Source organism: Mobula birostris, chromosome 1 (genome assembly GCF_030028105.1).
Source record: "Mobula birostris isolate sMobBir1 chromosome 1, sMobBir1.hap1, whole genome shotgun sequence".
NCBI classification, from domain to species: domain Eukaryota; kingdom Metazoa; phylum Chordata; class Chondrichthyes; order Myliobatiformes; family Myliobatidae; genus Mobula; species Mobula birostris.
The window spans coordinates 208,868,540-208,888,660 of record NC_092370.1 but is presented as its reverse complement, the minus strand read 5'-3'; the positions used below and the strand labels follow the sequence as shown (position 1 = coordinate 208,888,660).

Below are 20,121 nucleotides of genomic sequence, written 5' to 3'. Positions count from 1 at the left end.
CAATTTATTTGAGTAGTTTCAGTGCAAGTGAGCTAGGGGTAGTGATTCTTCCCAAGGCAAAAGTAATGTCAGATAAGTTTGAAAGATCATGGGATGATGAGCATTAGAAATGAGAAAATAATTTTAGTTAAGCACTAAGTCCTGTGTAGGCTTTGGGTGTCCAGTTCAGGTGCATTGTAGAAGACTGGGGAAATCTTGTACTCGCCATGTTATGGATTTTTTTTGTGTGAACAGTCCCCTTGTTATTTTAGCCACCTTTTGCCAGATTATCTTTATGCCCTCCGCTTCAGTGTATTTAATTTAAGTTGACTTTTTACTGTATGCAGGGCTGCTTATTTATACCTTCTGGTTCATTTCCCTTTTTGCCATCTTTCCCCAAACTAACCCCAGTGCCCAGTCATGTCTGATTGTTCCTTAATAAAACTGCATGTTCTTAAATTTAAGTACAGGAGTTTGTGATCCTGTTCCTCAGGATTTTGTTTTATGTCATCAAACTGTTAGAAGTAGGGATCAGAAGTTGGCCATTCTACTCCTTTAGGCAACTCAGTCATTCAGTAGGATCATGCTAGATCATCTTCTTTTCAGGTTAATTTTCCTCACCTCTTCCTCCTCACCCTTGATTCCCTGGCTGATGGGAAATGTGTCTACCTCAACCATAAGTATACCCAAGGATTCTGCTTCTATGACTATTTGTATAAAGGAAGGCATGTAACCCTTTGTTGAAGTTTTTCTTTATTTCATTCTTGGGTGCCTCCTCATTCTGTGACTGTGCCCTCTGTTTCTGGACTCTCCCATCAGATAAAATATCTTCACAGCATTCATCCTGTCTAGCCCCCTGAGCATCTTAACATGTTCCCGTGTGATCATCTCTTCTAAACTCCAATGTGTAGTTTCCTCAAAGGATGACCTATCCATACCTATGATCACCTTGTAAATCTTCTTGGAACTGGTTCCAAACACAAATGTTTGCAGTACTCTAGATGTGATCTCACCAGTGCCTTGTGATGTTTCAGTCAGAATTTCCTACTTTTATACGCCAGCCCTCATGAAATGAGGGCCAACATTCCATTACCCTTTTCCTATTTACCTGCTGTACTAGTATGTTAACTTCCTTTGTTTCATTGTCTAGGACCTCCAGGACCCTTTTTCTGCAGTTGTCTGCAATTTTTGTCCTGTACTCTGAACAATACTTTTTTTTTTCTCTCTGGTTCTTCCTTCCAAATGAGCAATTATATGATGCTCTCCATTTGCCAATCATTTGCTCGTCACTGTCCTGTTGATATCTATCTATAAGCATAAGAAAACAACTCCTCACGTTGTTTTTCCATTTTTATGTTGTCAGTAATCTTGGATACTGTAAATACATACATACATCAAGTTATTATAGTGAACAGTTGTGACAACACTAATCCCTGTGGAACCTCACTGAATTAGTTTAAGATTTTCCAAGTTCATGATAATCAATAATATGTTAGAAAAATGTTAGTGATAATGACAGATTAATCAGCCTATTAATATATATTTTTTTGCCTCTCTATTTTTGATTAGGATCATCACGTTGACAGTTTCAATCCCAAGGCGCATCTCCAGAATGCACAGATTTTTGTAAGGCTATAAATAATACATCCACAATCTCTGGAACTACTTCTTTGAGTATCCTAGGATGCAATTCACCTGAGAGACTTTTTACCCTTTTATCCCTTAGAATTGGTCTCCTTTACTAGCATCTTGTTTGCTGAGTGTCATGAATCATTGTATAGAGCATAAAATAATACAGCATAGTGCACACCCTTCTGCACATGATGTTGTCTGACCTACTTCATGTTCTACCTAACCCTGTCCTCCTACATAGTAAATGACCCTCCAACTTTCTGTTATCCATGTGCCTATCAAGGAGTCTCTTAAGTCTCCCTAATAGCTCAACCTGAACCACCACACCTTGCAGAGCACTCCAGACATTTACCATTCTCTGTGGGGTTTTTTTAAACATACCTCTGACCTTCCCCTGAAACTTCCTCCACTTTCCTTAAAAGGATGTCCTCTGGTATTAGCCAGTACCATCTTGGGAAAAAGTTGTTGGCTATTTGTGATTTTTATCTTGTACACCTATATCACTTCGCTTCTCATCTTCCTTCGCTCTGGAGAGAAAAGCTTGTTCAACCTTTCCACATATGACGTCTTCTCTAATCTAGAGCACATCTCCTCTCCACTAAAGCTTCCACATCCTCCTTGTAATGAGGTGACCAGAACTGAACATAATACTCCAAGTATGGTGTAACTGGAGTTTTATAGAGCTGCAACATATACTTGTGGCTCTTGAACTCAATTCCCCAAATAATGAAGGCTAACGCACCATATAACGACTTAACCACCCTCTCCACTTGTGTGGCAACTTTGAGGGATGTTTGGATGTAGACTCCATAATCCCTCTATTTCTCCACACTGTCATTAACCTTGTACTCTGGTTCATGTTTAACCTTTCAAAATGTGTCACTTCAGACTTTGCTGGATTGAATTCCATCTGTCACTTCCCAACCCAACTCTGCATCCTTTCAATGTCCCATCATAATCTACAACAGCCTTCCACTCTGCCTACAGCACCTCCAACCTTTGTGTCATCTGCAAGCTTACTAACCCACTGCTCCACATCTTCATCAAAGTCATTTATAAAAAATCACAAACAGCAGGGGTCTCGAGAGAGATTCCTGGAGAATATCACTAGTTGTCAACTCCAGGCAGAATACACTCTGTCTGCTGTCATCCTCTGAGTTCTGTGGGCTAGCCAAAATCACTTTAAATGCCTGCTTACTCACTATTTTTCTGGTAATCTAATGATCCATTCAATTTCAGCCAGCTTTATTCTAATGCTATTTCTGTAAATTAAACAGTTGTTTTTGATCCAAGATGTCCTCTCAAATGCTTTTACAGTAACTGCTTTTAGGTGATTTTTACAATGAGGTTATTTTTTTCAACTTGACTGACTAACCATTACTGGATCCAATGTAACCTGTTCCTTGACTGGCTCCATATCATACTGCTCTAGGAAACTATCCTGAATTTGTTCTAGTAGCTATCTTTTTCAATGTGATAAAGATTTAAAATCTCCCATTATTATTGCACTGATAATTTTCTTTGCCTGTGTTATTTGCCAATTTATATCCTTTCTGCAGAGTGACTACTGTCTTAAGGTCAGTAATAGGTAAATTATTGAAAGGTATTCGAAGCGATAGGATATATAAGTAGTTGGATAGACAGGGCTTGATTAGAGATAGTCAACATGGATTTGTGCATAGTAGGTCAATCTTACTGAGTTTCCTAGTAAGGTTACCAAAATGGTTGTTTAAAGGAAAAGGAGTGGATGTTATTGCATGGATTTTGGCAAGGCTTTTGACAAAGTTCAACATAGGAGGTTGGTCCAGAAGGTTAAGTCACCTAGCATGTAGGGTGAAGTAGCCAGTTGGATACAACATTGGCTTAACAGAAGAAGCCAGAGCATGGTAGTAGATGTTTGTCTCTGTGACTCAACCCTGTGACTAATGTGCTGCAGGGACTGGTGATCCATTGATTTAGATGATAAATGGTACACCTGATCAGCAAATTAGCAGATGACATCAAGATTAGGGGCATAATGGTCTGTGAGGAAGGCTGTCAAAACTTGCAGCATGGTTTTGGCCAGCTGGGAAAATGGGCGGGAAAATGGGCTGAAAAATGGCAGATAGAATTTAATACTGTATGAGGTGTTGCACTTTGGAAGGACAAACCTGAAAGGCCCTGAGGTATGCTGTAGAACACATCCATAATTTCTTGACAGGTAGATAGCAGGTAAAGAGAGCTTTTGGTACATTGGTCTTCATAAATCGGGCCTTTAAAGTATAGAAGTTGGGATGTTATGGAGTACTGTGTGCAGTTCTGATCACATACCGATAGGAAAGATATGAATAAGCTTGAAAGTGTGCAGAGAAAATTTACAAGGCTATTACTGGGACTTGAGAACCCAAGTTGCTGAGAAAGGCTGAATAGGTTAGGATGTTATTCCCTAGAATGCAGGACAATAAGGGGAGATCTAAGTATGACAGGTATAGATAGCATGAATGCATGCAGTCTTTTTTCTGTCAGGATCTGAGAGATTAAAACTGGAAGTCATACGTTTAGGGTGAAAGGAGAAATGTTTAAGGAAGGACTGAGGGGAAACTTCTTCACTCAAGAGTGAGGTGCAATTGTGAACAAGCTGCCAGCAAAAGTGGTTGGTATAGATTCAGTTGCAACATTTAAGAGCAGCGTAGACATGTACATGTATGGAGCGATATGGTTGGGGTGCAAGTAGATGAGATGAAGCAGTAGATCGGGTCGACGTGGACTAGATGACCTTAAAGGATCATTTTCTGTGTGTAGTGCTCTGACTGTCCAGCCACCACTCCAACAACATCATCTTACTGATTTTTAACCTCCATCCATATGGACTCAGCATCTTGTAAGGTTAGATATATTTTGTCACAATTGTACCTTTTTTGTTTCTATCCTACCAATTTTCCTTCCCACTTAAGTCAAATGTGAATACTATGTTACCAGATTTGATTCTTTTTCAACCATATCTCCATTCATATCTTTGAGCCATTTACCGTTTTGCAAATGCCCAATGCATTAAGATACAAAGTCTTTAGGTGAACGTTTTTTTATAGTAGTCCTATTTTCTTCTTGCCTTTAGATTTCTCTGCTGCTATCTCGCATTCTACAGTTTCTTTCATCTTTATCCCTGTTTTTTTTCTCTTTAATGCTCCTGCTTTTGTTGCCATTTCTATGCCATTGCTTCTCAGCCTTCTGCAGTAAAAATACAGCCTAAATGTGTGTAATCTTTTTGCCTGGCAACTGTTTGTAAGGAAATTGGCCTTTTGTTAATTTATCTATAGAATATCTGAGCAACCCAAGCAGCTAGGAGTTCAGGGTCTATGCACAAAACTGCTCTGTTTTCTTGCTATATTACCATTATTAATTCAAACCAGGCTTATAATTGGGTGCTTCATTTCAGTAACAAATGGCAAAAAATGTTCTCAATTCTTTATTTGGTTTTAGAAATGTTTAGCTTTATTTAAGGGGTAAATTTGATTAATGAGATCTGCAATATTTATGGATTTATATAAATTGGATTAAATAGCCTTGTATGTTCATAAAATCTAGTTTTCTATTTCATTCCAATTTAAGGGTAAGACTGAGATTATTAGAGTGGTGAAATTGTTGGCTTGCTTTGATGACCTTGTAGCTGTTGGGACAGCTTCAGGAAGAGTGACACTTTTCCAGTTGGTTTCCCGATTGCCTGGAAGAAACAAGCAGGTAAATAAAATGTGTTTATTTCTTTCACAGTCATAAAAATGAGTTTGTATGTATTGCACTTGCTGAGCAATGCTAATGAAACTTTATCAAAACTAAAGCAGTTTAATGCTATTTGTGAAAGCTGTAACACTAATGGTCCTAGAATCTTACAGCTTGAAAACAAGTCATTCATCTCATCCTGTTCACTCTGGCCAGTGAGCACCCATCCACATTAATCCCATTTTTCAGCTCTTAGCCCTTAGTCTTTTCTGCCTATGTGATTAAAGTGTTTGACATTTCTTAAATGCTCTCAGAGACTTTCCTGCTACCAGTGCATTCCAGGGACTCACCATTCTCTGGGCAATAAAGGTTGCCCTCAGATTCCTTCTATATCTCTTACCCCTCTCCCTAAATCTATGTCTGTATATCTATAGAATGACTCCAGTTTTATTCCCTCAGACAAGGGGAAAAAGTTTCCTGCAGTCTATTCCATTAATACCACTCGCAATTTTAAATGGCTTGATTAAATCCCCTCTTAATCTCCTCCTCCAGGGAAAACATACCTAATCTCTCTATTCTCTCTTCATAACTGACATAGACATAGGAGCTGAATTGGGCAATTAGACCCATTGAGCCTACTACACCATCCGATCATGGCTGGCTTCTTTTCCCCATTCTTCTGCTTCTCCTTATAATTTTTGATGTCCTTACTAATCAAGAACCTATCAACCTCTGATTTAGATATACCTAGTGTCTTACTCTCCACAGCCACCTGTAGCAATGAATTCCACAGATTCACCACCCTCCTGTTCCACCCAGGCAATATCCTGGCTGTCTCCAGCACTATCAATTCTATCCCAGAGTGTGGTATTCGATATCTCAGCTGAGCTTGACACCAGTGTTTTATAAAATTGGAGCATAAGCTTCATGCACTTGTATTCCTGCCCTGTCTAATGCAGGTCATTGACCCATGCACATTACCCAGCAGTACTGCCACTTCAAAGATCTTTGGAGTGGCATACTAAGGTTCCTCTGTTCCTTCATACTCCCCAGGGCCCCACCATTCTTTGTGTATGATCGAGCCATATTACTTCTCCCAAATACATCACTTCACATTCTTCAGGGTTAAAGATCATATTCCTTTTCTCAGTCCATCACATAGCTACGACCCTATAACCTAAATCTATCTTGCATTGTCAGATACTCCACTTGTCTTACTGATCATGCCTCCCACAGACACTTCCAAGTCATTTATATATATTACAAACAGCACAGTGTCCTGTGCTCTCTGGCATTCATCATCAATCACAAAAGCAGCCCTCTGCCCCTGGCCTCTGGCCTCTGGCTCTTAGTGCTGCTGCTGAGCATTTTGTACCAAAGCAATTCTCGTTGGTATTTGGGAAATTGAAATTCCCTATGACTACAACCCTATTTTATCATGTCTCTCTGTTATTTGCATTCATATATGTTCCCCTACCTCGTCTTTTCTGTTAAGTGATCCACAGTGCTTCTGTAGCAAAATGAGAATACCTTTGTTTTTCTAGCCATATGGCTCATTGAGGAGCCTTTCAGCATACCCTCCCTTAATACTGAATCATGCACTCCTTGAATAACAATGTAATGCCACTTGCCTTTCACATACCCCTGTCAATTCTGGGATATTAAGTTGCTAGCCATGCTCAGTTTTCAACCATGCCTGAGTGATTGCAAAAGTGCTATAGTTCCATGTGTTAATTAAAGTTCCTCTACTATGCTAGTTAGATTCCTTATAGTAAAATAGCTGCAATTTGGTTTTGAATTCTCAGCATGTGAATTTATCTGCCTACTTTGCTTACTGGATGCAATCACCAAGAGGAGAAAAGGCTAGGATCGTCTGAATATCTACTTTAAGCCCCATTGTCCTTCCAACTCAATTTAAACTTTCCCCAATAGCACAAGGAAACCCCACCACTAGGATGCTGGTCATATTCCGGTTCAGGCACAATCTGTCCCTCAAGTCCCACTTTCCTGAAATGGTCCCAGTGATCTAGGGACATAAAGTCTAGTTTGTGGTACCAAAAGAACTCCAGAGCTTATAATCTTTGAGGTCCTGCTCTTTAAACTGCTACCTGCTCACTAAATTAGGTTTCAGGACTTCATCCTTTCCTCTGCCTATGTCATCGGTACCAATATCTATCTGGACCACTAGATATTCATCCTTACCGTTCGAGGTCCTGCAGGTGCTCTGAAACATCGTTAGCCCGTGAAACATTTGGAGCCTTTTTGCAGCCACAAAGACACTTGTATGCATCCCTAATAAGAAGATCCTCTTACACAATCACTCTCTTGGTCTTATTCCTCCCTTTTTGGATGAGATGCCCAGATTAAATTGGGGAAAGTACATTTCTTGACTGTTTTAGTGGATTTTTTTCTAATTTCCTTGTTTTTTAATTCTTCTGGTGGTCTCTTCAGATTAGGTACTACAGCTAAAATGCACTTGTTTCTTCACCTCCAGGTTTTTTGCAATTGGAGTATTCAACTGTTAATAAGAACTAAGTGATCTGATTTAGTCTTTTAAATAATTTATGCCCTCGTCTTTCCTCCCCAGTAAGTTACTGAGGATTCAGCCTCTCCTTCATTAGGGGAGATGTACTGTGGTGTTAGTTATTCAGATGTGATGTGAAAACCTATGGCTTCTAACTGTTCAGTTCAAGCATACTGACAAAGGGCCTCTAGTAAAGCTGTCACGTGAATGATGTCCTTTCCCAAAATGCTGCTTACACAACCCTCTGTGGGATGGGCTAGGGGGAGCAAGGCTGTCTTTTGAGTCCCCATTAAATGGGAGCCCAAACATGAAGGGAAACTTCTTCACTCAGAGGGTTGTAAGAGTGTGGAATGAGCTGCCAGCATAAGTGGTGCACACAAGCTCGATTGAACACTTAAGTGAAGTTTGGATAGGTACATGGATGGTAGGGGTATGGAGGGTTATGGTCCTGGTGCAGGTAGATGGGAATTTAAATAGTTTCAGCATGGACTAGATGGGCCGAAATGCCTGTTTCTGTGCTGTACTTCTCTATGACTCGAGATCTTTGCCCTCTCATTTTAAACCTATACCCTCCAGTTTTTGACCACCCTCCTTTGGGGTAGATGGTATGATTTTATGAATCTCTATAACTCAATCCAGGGCTTCTGGCACTCTAGGGAAAACAGTCCCAGCATATCCTTTCCTCTCAACTCAGACCCTCCTGTCCTGGCAATGTCCTCATGAGTCTTTTCTACACCCTCATCCATCTTGTATGGCAGTAAAAGTGACATACTTGTACTCATTGGCCTGATCTTTGAAGGCCCACCTTCCAATGTGGTCTTCACTATTCACTAAGTTGTTGCATTCAGGGAACTGTGAAATTGTATCCCAAGGTCTCCCTGATCTACAGCACTCCCCAGGCCCTGCTATTCACAATGTATATCCTGCCTTGGTTTCATTTCCCAAAATGCATCGCTTCATATATGTAAGTTAAATTCTGTCCGACTCTTTTGACCTCTTTCCCAGTTGACCCAGAACCTGTTGTAATCCTGTCCACTACACCATAAATTTTGTGTCATCCACTGCTTTGGTGTGATACTCAGTGTTGGTTGTTCAGTGTTCTACCAAACTGTTGCAAGCTAATATTGCATAAGGCAGATGAATTCTGTCAAGCTTATCGTCAGCTAGCAACAGTAAAAACCACAAGTGGAATTCTGGTGAAATGGGCATAAAGGTATGTTGTGGAAAATAGTACTTAGATTTCCCAACATTTCTCCTAAGACATATTGACTAATAGAAAGAGGAAGGCAACCATGCTATCTGCTTGTGTGTTACTGGGAGTATGTCATGCAAGGAGGTGACATTTACTTATCAGATGGATGGGCTAAATGCTGGCTTTTTGACCTTTTGTTCCAACTAAAGGCATCTTGTTGCTCAGGCTTATGCCTTCAGTTATCACTGTTGCACAGTATGCAGGAGACCTGTATCATGTGTTAGTCCCTGGCTGGTGCATAATGAAAGATATCAGACCTGTCCAGGCACCTGAAGCATTTGCTAAACCTGTGGATTGCTTGTTTATCAAGAAATCCTGCCTTTGTTTTGATAATTGATGCCCTGAGCATACTACTTGTGCGCCTCATAGTGTCGTCGTCAAGTTTTAAAGGTGTATCACTTGTTTCTGTGCAGTCAGCTTGTTGGGTATGGACTAGCAGCCAGAAAAGTTTCACGACAGTTGCCCTGCAACTTTGTACCTATATCAGAATCCAGGTTTCACATCACTGGCATATGTCGTGGAATTTGTTGTTTGGCAGCAGTAGTACATTGCAATGCATAATAATAAAAACTATAAATTACAATACAAAGTATATATAAAAAATTTAATTAAATAAGTAGTGCAAAGAAAGAGGGGAAAATACCAGGGTAGTGTTCATGGGTTCATTGTCCATTCAGAAATCTTGGTGGTGGAGATGAAGAAGCTGTTCCTGAACTGTTGAGTGTGTGTCTTGAGGTGGTTGTACCACCTCCTTGACAGTATTAATGTGAGGAGAGCATGTCCTGGGCGATGGGCTTCTTAATCATAACGTTTGAGCTGTGCCTACCCACGCAATTGTGGGGGTAGAGAGAGTAGAGCAGTGGGCTAAGCACATATCCTTGAGATGTGCCAGTGTTAGTTGTCAGTGAGGAGGAGATGTTATTTCCAATCTGCACAGACTGTGGTTTCCCAGTGACGAAGTCAAGGGTCCAGCTGCAGAGGGAGGTACAGAAGCCCAGGTTCTGGTGCTTGTTGATTGAATTGGTGGGATGATTGTGTGGAACACTGAGCTGTAGTCAGTAAACAGCAGGCTGATGTAGATATTGCTATTGTCCAGGTGATCCAAAGCTGTGTGGAGAGCCAGTGCAATGGTATCTGCTCTAGACCTATTATGGCGATATCTGCAGCAGTATCTTCCTGTAGTTGCTCATTGGCTGCATCTCAATGAGATCAAAAACCTTCAGTATGTGAATGCGTCCAAGATAAACAGGAAGTGCAATTTTTTTTTTCTTTTGCTACGGATGTGCAGTTAATTATGCCCTGCATTTGCAAAAAGTCAAGTAGAGTCAAGACCTGAAACCTTTATTTCAGACAAAATTGCTGCATTTATTTGGCAAAATAAGTTGTAAAGTAAGACATAGATGCCTTGTGCATGATAATGTGATTATATACATGATAATGAGGTATTACAGAGATAATGAGATATCTCTTGGTAGACCTTTGGAAGGTTGTTCAGATACAGTTGTTGAAACTTTGACATCCACTGAGAAGGACTGCTAGTCTTGTTCCAGTTTTACAGCATGTCTTTCCCATCACCAGTTGTGTTGCCTTGCATATTAGTCCTCATACATTTCATGGAAGCTCAGCCTTTCTCTGTATTGTACAACCTAAGTTTATTCTTGCAAGCCAAACCTCTCTCTTGATATACCCTCTTATCCATCCCCACCATCTTCCCCCTTCAACTCTTGTGCAATTGCAGGCACAAGACATCTGCTATTCATGAGATTTGTGCCGTTTTTCATTATGGTTCTGTGAGTTCCGCGGTATAAGAATCCTGTGGTAGAGAGCTGCAAATGCGATTCTCAAGTGGTCTTTACCACAAGAAGGAAGTTTATAAACTGAGTTCAAATTTAACTCCAGCAAGCTTTGGAGATGATTTTGTGAACAATATTTAAATATACCTTTTGTGATGAAAGCCTTTTGCAGTAATTACAGTTGAGGTACCTCTTTCTGGGGGTAGCTGGGAGCTGGATGTGTGATGTCTCCCACATAGAGACACTGATATACTCAGTGTCAGGTTAAAACACATTTCAGGTTTAATGTCACTGGTGTACGGTGTGCAATTTGTTCTTTTGTGGTAGCAGTATATTGCAATACATGATTTCTAAAAAAAACTAAATTGTAATAAGCACAGTTTTTTAAAAAAAATAAATAAATTGGTGCAGAAAGAGAGCAAAAAATTAGTTGGTGTTCATGAATTCATCGTACATTCAGACATCTGATGATGGAGGGAAAGAAGCTGTATCTGAAATGTGTGTGTGTCTTCAGGTTTCTCTATCTCTTCCATGATGGTAGCAATGAGAAGAGAAGATGCACTGGGTGATGGTGGTCCTTAATGATAGATGCCATACTTTTGACACTTTTGAAAGTGTCCTCTATGCTGGGGGAAACTAGTGCCCATGATGGGGTTGACTTAAGTTTGCAACTTTCTGCAGCTTTTTCCGACTCTGTGCAGTGGCCCCTCCGAACCAGACACAGGTTCATCTAGTTAAAATGCCCTCCGTGTTAGATCTGTAGAAATTTGGAAGAGTCTTTGGTGACATACCAAGTCTCCTGAAGCTCCTAATGAAATATAGCTGCTGTCGTGCTTTCTTTGTAATTAACATACATAGAACATAGAATAGTACAGCACAGTACAGGCCCTTCGGCCCACAATGTTGTGCTGACCCTCAAACCCTGCCTCCCATATAACCCCCCCCACCTTAAATTCCTCCATATACCTGTCTAGTAGTGTCTTAAATTTCACTAGTGTATCTGCCTCCACCACTGACTCAGGCAGTGCATTCCACGCACCAACCACTCTCTGAGTAAGCAACCTTTCTCTAATAACCTCTTGAACTTCCCACCCCTTACCTTAAAGCCACGTCCTCTTGTATTGAGCAGTGGGGCCCTGGGGAAGAGGTGCTGGCTGTCCACTCTATCTGTTCCTCTTAATATCTTGTATACCTCTATCGTGTCTCCTTTCGTCCTCCTTCTCTCCAAAGAGTAAAGCCCTAGCTCCCTTAATCTCTGATCATAATCCATACTCTCTAAACCAGGCAGCATCCTGGTAAATCTCTGTACCCTTTCCAATGCTTCCACATCCTTCCTATAGTGAGGTGACCAGAACTGGACACAGTACTCCAAGTGTGGCCTAACCAGAGTTTTATAGAGCTGCATCATTACCTCGCGACTCTTTCCACTGCTGATCCCTTGATGAAGACTGGTGTGTGTTCTCTCAACTTTCTTTTCCTGAAGTCCACAATCAATTCCTTGGTGTGACTGACATTGAGTGCGTGGTGGTTGTTGCTACACCACTCAATCAGCTGATCAGTCTTGATCCTGTGCACCTCGTTGTCACCATCTGAAATTCTGCCAAGAATAGTTATGTCATCGGCAAATTTATAGTTGATTTGTGCTTTGACTAGCCACACAGTCGCGGGTGTAGAGGGAGTAGAGTATTTGTTAGTTGTAGAGCATTTGACTCCCTGACTGATCTCAAAAGTTAATTCCTATCATATGAGTGTTTAAATTTAACTCCTCTCTTCAGAAATTAATCTCCCCCTCTTAATTTTTCAAGGAAAATGCCACCAAGTTCAGGATTGTTTTTTTTTTGTAGAAATGTACTTATAAACTGTTTTTTGTCAACCTTTTCCCAGTTTTCCTCTGAACACCCCATCGAGTACAGCTGTAGAGGGTAAAGTTGTAGATTTTTTAGCACTTAATACAGGGAAGTCATCCCTTTAGTACCTATGCCAATTACATCTGGTCTAGGGACAAAGTCTTTATCTATACGAATGGAGACAAGGAAAACTTATTTACTTTGCTAAATGTTTTAGTTATTTTTTTGAATACCTTTGTATGTTTCAAGTGTGATAGCTAACTAAGCCAGAGGCCTGGTTGAGCTAGGCATTGTGTGTTCTTTGGGTTGTTTTGTTAGCAAGCCAATACTGACCCTCCCTGGCCTGATACCACTTGCATCTACAAGGCTCCTTTCCACTGGAGACTGGATTCGCTTCAATCAGGTGGCTGCTATTGGCAGATCTGCAAAAGATACATTTGCATTTGCTGCAGGCAGAAAACTGAGTCTCTGTGTATTTTAAAGGTTTTATTTAGGATTCGGTAGTTCTTGCGTTTCTGTTTTGCAAACTTTAAAAAGTACTTGGACAGATAATTGTCTAATTATCTTAGTGCAGGGTTTTCCAACCTGGAATCCACAGACTCCTTGCCTAATGGTATTTGTCCATGTCATAAAAAAGATTGGGAACCCCTGGTTTAGCGGGATATGGGCCAAGTCTGGCAAATGGGACTAGCATAGATAGGAATCTTAGGTGGCTTGGACCAATGGTCCTGTCTTCATGTTGTATGTCTCTAAAACTTCTGGTTTTGATTCATATTTACCAGATAATTTTTCTCCATAGTTGCGCAGATTTGATGTTGTGGGCATCCATAAAGGTAGTATTACAGCACTAGCCTGGAGCAGCAATGGAATGAAACTGTTCTCTGGGGACGATCAGGGTAAAGTTGTTTATGCTGCTGTGGACCTGGATCAGGTAATGAATCCAAACAGAATGCATTGTGAACTTCTAGATTACTTTTTAAATGTTTGATAATGGCAACTGTTTGCATCAACACCTCTTTTGAAATAAGATGCCTCTAGAAGTTAGAATTCTCAACACAATTAAGATAGGCACTTAAATAGACGAGGCATAGAAGCAAATAGGCAAACAAGATTAGTATAGATGGGTAGAAATGGTCAGCGTGGTCATGGTGAGCTGAAACATCATCTGCACTATACAACTCTGACTCTTACACATCAACAGCAATGGAAAGTAGTGTTTTGCAAAAAATTTGAGTTCAGAAAATTATCAAGTAATTATGATAAAGGGATTCAATGGAGCTGCAGGGGATTTTTTTTCTGGTGGAAGAATTTGGCACAAGGGAGCATTATTTTAAAATTGGGAGAGAGGACTTTCAGAAGTTAAATTCAGATCAACTTTTTCACATGAGGGGTGATTGAAATCTGGAATATTTTTGTTTTCCTCCATTGCCACCCTCTCAAACAAAAAAACTGCTGGTTAATCTAGACTTCGTTACTGAAGTCTTTAGGGGTATAAATTGAAATCCATATCAGATATAATCTAATACCATTTTGAAAAAGCTGGGGGGTTGACTGGCAGTCCTGTGCTACCACGTGAGCAGTACATGATGTATTTTGGTCTGAAGATAGAAAAATCATTTCATCCTGTACAATTCCACAACAAAGATTAATTGTTGTAACAAAATGTGAGAAGTTTACCACAAGCAGTTTTAGTGACTTTGTTTCACAAGTTCCCAAGTAATTTATGTAATTTGTGATTGAGTGAATGATAATTCCTGATTTACATAAGAAATTCAAAGTTATTGATTATTCTGACATAATTATGTCAGGCAGATACAACAGTCTTCAGGTACAGTCATTGGATAGGGAGGGGAGAAAGACAAGGGTAAATCAGTGTAATATGCACTTTTTTAATATATAGTTTTGTTAAACTGTATATAAGAATCAATAGAAGATAACTACCAGGTAAAAGGTTAATCCAAGATCAGCTATTCATCATCTGATAATCATTACAATTTGAATTGCAGTTTCACAGTAACTGATTTTTCCCTTGATGATTTTTTGTGCCATTTTAATATATGAAAATCTTAACTTGCTCATAATTCATTTTGAGTCACAGTCAGTGTGACTAATTTGCCCCCCCCCCCATTTCAATTGTGTAACTCTCCTTGCTTAGATGGCAAGTGTACTAGTGCATATATAACATTTGGTTCCTAATGCTAACTGTGTGTCAGGTATAGTTTAATTGTGTTTGGTTTTCCTCTAGGGTGTTTGTAGTCCTAGTGTGATATTAGAAGATGCATCTCCTATTGTACAGTTGGACTACACTCAGAAAATACTTCTTGTTTCAACTTGCCTGCGCTCTATTCTCATTTATACTGAGCAGAATGTTATCAAGCAGGTTGGAAGCCAGCCAAGAAAAATGTAAGTGTACAGAGTTTTAAATAATTAAACTTTTATTAAGTATAATTGTTTGAGGCATCCAAGTTGATGATCGTATTCTGCACCCATAGTTGTGATTATGCCTATATCACAGTGGTGCAGTTTGTAGAATTATTGCCTTGCAGTTCCAGTTTCCTGGCTTCAGTCATGATTGCTGGTGCAATCAATTTGCACATACAATTGCCTGGTTTTCATCCAACATCCCAAACACATGGAGGTAGTTGGTTAACTGGCCACTGTAAATTTCCCTGCTGTGTAGGCAGTTGATAGGAATATGGGGAGAATAAAATGGAATGGTGTAAATGGCTGTTTGTTGTAATGCACCGGGTGAACAAAAGGGCCTTGTTCCGTACTCATGACTCTGTGACTAATACAAAACTTGTACAAACACTTCGAAGTAATAGCCTAAGCTGCTTTGCCTGCTTAATTGCTAATGTATTACACCTTTAATTCAAAATCCTAGGTTCCTGTACTTTGCTGATCACAGTGGTGTATATTGTAAATTGGTTTATTATTGTCACATACATTGAAGTACTGTGAAAAATTTGTTATGCTTTGTTAATACAGATCATTTCATTACAACAGAACATTGAGGTAGAACAAGAAAAGTAACAAAATGCAGAATAAAATGTTACAATAACAGAGGAAGTGCATTGCACATAGACAATAAGGTGCAAGGCCAGAACAAGGCAGATAATGAAGTTATGAATCTTATTGTACTAGAGCAGGGGTCCGCAACCTTTTTTGCACTGTGGACCGGCCAACCCGGGGGGGTGGGGGGGGGGAGGGGGGGTTCAGTTAGGGTTAAACTCACCTCACATAGGTTTGCCAACTTTCTCACTCCCAAATAAGGGACAAAACTAGCAGTCAAATCCTGACGAAGGATCCCAGCCCAAAACGTCAACTGTACCTCTTCCTGCAGATGCTGCCTGGCCTGCTGCGTTCACCAGCATTTTTTGTGTGTGTTGACGGGACCTTGTGTTTACCCCGAGAAAGACTACCATGACCATGAAACCTAGCGCGGGCACCTGTGTGCGCATGCGCATACGTGCCGATTTTTGTTTTCCACAAATCCATTTTGGCTTACTCTTCCCGACTACATGTACATACATTATTTCTACTTTATAAAGGCTATGTATTTATTGTATCATTAATGCTTTTACTATATGTTAGAGTTATTTTAGGCTTTATGTGTTATTTGGTATGATTTGGTAGGTTATTTTTTGGGTCTGGTAATGCTCAAAAATTTTTCCCCTATAAATTAATGGTAATTGCTTCTTCGCTTTACGCCATTTCGGCACAAAAGGTTTCATAGGAACCTCTACCTTAGCGGGTGAAATACGGGACAAGGGCCGTCCCATATGGGACAAACTAATTTAGCCTGATATACGGGATGCCCCGGCGAATACGGGACAGTTGGCAACCCTATGTTCAAGTTCAACAGTGCGTGACAGGAAATGAGGAAAGGTGCAGCTGACTCATATCATTTCCTTGCGGCCTGGTAGCACATGCTTTGTGGCCCGGTGGTTGGGGACCGCTGTACTAGAGGACCATTCAATAGTCTTATAACAAACTCTCCTTGATTCTGGTGGTAAGAACTTTCAGGCTTTTGTAACTTTTTCCTGATGGGAGAAGAGAGAATGTCCAGGGTGGATTGGGTCTCTGATTATGCTGGTTGCTTTACTTAGGCCTAGCTTACTGTGATGGTGCATCTTCAGAAATTGTGGCAAGAGGACTGGGTTTGGTTGTAATACCACCTGGACTTTGACAACCTTTTAATAAGACCATAAGATATAGGAGCAGAAGTAGGCCATTCGGCCCATCGAGTCTGCTCTGCCATTCAATCATGGGCTGATCCAATTCTTTCAGTCACCCCCACTCCCCTGCTTTCTCCCTGTACCCTTTGATGCCCTGGCTAATCAAGAATCTATCTGTCTCTGCCTTAAATACACTCAATGACTTGGCCTCCACAGCTGCTCATGGCAACAAATTTCACAGATTTATCACCCTCTGACTAAAGTAATTTCTCCGCATCTCTGTTCTAAATGGACGTCCTTCAACCCTGAAATCGTGCCCTCCTGTCCTAGACTCCCTTACCATGGGAAATAACTTTGCCATATCTAATATTTATTACACACTAAGGATGTAGCTGTCCATGAAGATAGAGCATAAGACATAGAAACAGAATTAGGCCATTTGGCCCATTAAGTCTGCTCCACCATTTCAGGATGTCTAATCTATTTCCTTCTCAACCTCATTCTCCTGCCTTCTCCCCATAACTTTATGTGCCCTGACTAATCAAGAACATCTCCCTTAAGTGCACCCGTGTGACCCAGATTCCACAGCTGTCTGTGGTAACAAATTCCACAGGTTCACCACTCCCTGCTTAAGATATTCCTCCTAATCTCGGTTCTAAATGGACATCTCTCTATTTTGAGGCTGTGCCCTTTAGTTCTAGATTCCCCCACCAAAGGAAACATCCTCTTCACATCCACTCTATCTAGGCTTTCCAACATTTGATAGGTTTCCATGTGAATTCCCCCACTTATTTTTCTAAATTCCAGCAACTACAGGCTCAGAGCCTTCAATCTCTGCTCATGTGATAACCCTTTCATTTCTGGAATCATTCTTGTGAGCCTCTTCTGAATCCTCCCCAATGTTAGGACATCCTTTCTAAAATAAAGAGCCCAAAACTGCTCACAATACTCCCAAATGAGGCCTCACCAGTGCTTTATAAAGTTTCAACTTTACATCCTTGCTTTTATATTCTAGTCCTCTTTAAATGAATGCTAACATTACATTCACCTCCTCACTACCAATTCAAACTGCAAATTAACCATTTTGGAATCCTGCACAAGAACTCCCAAATCCCTTTGAACCTCGGATTTTTGAATTGTCTCTCAGTTTAGAAAATAGTCCATTCCTTCTATCAAAGTGCATGACAATGCACTTCCTGTCACTGTATTCCATCTGCCACCTCTTTGCCCATTCTCCTAATCTGTCTAAGTCCTTTTAGAGCCTCTCTGTTTAGTTAATACTATCTGCCCCCCAACCTATCTTCATTTATCTGTAAACATGGCCACAAAGCCAAGAATTTCATCCTCCAAATCTTTGACATACAATGTAAAAAGAAGCATTCCCATGCAGATCCTTGAGGAAGGCCACTAGTCACCGGCAGTCAATCCAAAAAAGATCCTCCTCCGACCAATCAGCCAATGTTCTACCTATGCTAGTATCTTTCCTGTAATACTACGGGCTCTTATCTTGTTTAGCAGCCCCACGTGCGGCACCTTGTCAAAGACCTTCTGAAAATTCAAGTACAGGTGTCCCCTACTTTTCGAACGTTCGCTTTACGAAACCTCACTGTTACAAAAGACCTACATTAGTACCCTGTTTTCGCTTTCAGAAGGTGTTTTCACTGTTACGAAGAAAGGCAGCGCGCGAAAAAATCAGTGCGCGATAAAAGGCAGCGCGCCCTGAGCAGCCACTTTCCCCCGGATTTGGAACGGCATTGCTTAAACACGTGTCTGTGAGCAGCCGTTAGCGAGATGAGTTCTAAGGTATCGGAAAAGCCTAAAAGAGCACGTAAGGGTGTTACACTTAGTGTAAAGCTAGACATGATTAAGCGTTTCGATCGTGGTGAACGAAGCAAGGACAAAGTGAGTTTGGCTTGTGGAAGCTGACGAAGATGATGTTGAAGAGGTTTTGGCATCCCATGACCAAGAACTGATAGATGAAGAGCTGATGCAATTGGAAGAGGAAAGGATAACAATTGAAACCGAATGCAGTAGCGAACTGAACGTGAAGCAACTGCGTGAGATTTTCGCTGCAATGATAAAGTACGACTTTAATTTTGAAAGGGTACATAGGTTTAGGGGATATTTGCAAGATGGTTTGAGTCCTTACAAACAACTGTATGATAGAAAAATGCGCGAGGCTCAGCAGTCAAGCAAGCCTTCCACATTAGCCACAGCAGACGATGAACCTCGATCTTCGACATCGAGGCGGGCAGTCATAGGAGAAGATGAGCTGCCTGCCCTGATCAACGATGAGATGACACCCCCGTGTCCTACCACCCCAACCCCCAGGCCCCGGACAGATACTGTACCGATTCGTGGAGAATGCAACAGTAGCCGGGGGGCACACAGCACATCTTTAAGAAAAAAGCTGAAATAAACATGCTAATTAATCAGGTGCCGCCGACACGTAATTAATTAGCATGTTTATTTCAGCTTTTTTCTTAACGATGTGCTGTGTGCCTCCCAGCTACTGCTGCGTTCTTCGTGGCAATGTATTGGGTCAGCGGCCCGGAGGGTGGGGGCCACTGCACCACCCAACCTGCGACGACTTAGTCTAATACACCATCATCAGTGTGCTCGGCAAGCTGTTTTCCCAATTCCGGTAAGTGATATTACACTGTACATACATTATTTCTACTTTATATAGGCTGTGTATTTTTACGTGTTATTTGGTAGATTTGGCAGCCTCATAGCTTAAAGGTTACTGGAGAGCGCGTTTATGCCAAGAGCACTTGCGTGAGATTTTCTGCCGAGAGTGCTTGCATGAGATTTTAGCTACGGAGATCTGTGCAGGCAATCGTTGTAGAGAAGTATTTCTACTTTATATAGGCTGTGTATGTATCATCATTCCTGTTTTTACTTTCTGTTACTGTTATTTTAAGTTTTATGTGTTATTTGTCATGATTTGGTAGGTTATTTTTGGGTCTGCAAACGCTCACAAAATTATCCTGTATAAATAAATGGTAATTGCTTCTTTGCTTTGCGACATTTTGGTTTACGAACCGTTTCATAGGAACGCTCTACCTTCAGATGGCAGGGGAAACCTGTATACAAATTCCACTGATTCTCCTTTGTCTATTCTGCTTGTTATTTCTTAAAGAATTCCAATAGATTTGTCAGGCAAGGGTTTCCCTGAAGGAAACCATGCTAACTTTGGCCTGTTTTTATCACATGCTTC

At 40.7% G+C, this 20,121-nt stretch overlaps 1 protein-coding gene across 6 annotated transcripts in view; it reads left to right on the top strand.

Annotated features, from left to right (window-relative positions):
• Window positions 1–20,121, top strand: part of tecpr2 (tectonin beta-propeller repeat containing 2) — a 111,371-nt gene that overhangs the window by 6,779 nt on the left and 84,471 nt on the right. For 5 of the 6 annotated variants that reach the window (XM_072270273.1, XM_072270265.1, XM_072270282.1 and 2 more), the window contains exons 3-6: window positions 1,549–1,605; window positions 5,200–5,328; window positions 13,523–13,654; window positions 14,969–15,126. In XM_072270273.1, coding sequence (XP_072126374.1) covers window positions 1,549–1,605; window positions 5,200–5,328; window positions 13,523–13,654; window positions 14,969–15,126 — 476 coding nt within the window. The remainder of the gene's footprint in view (window positions 1–1,548; window positions 1,606–5,199; window positions 5,329–13,522; window positions 13,655–14,968; window positions 15,127–20,121) is intronic. The other variant, XM_072270255.1, reaches the window with a different exon arrangement.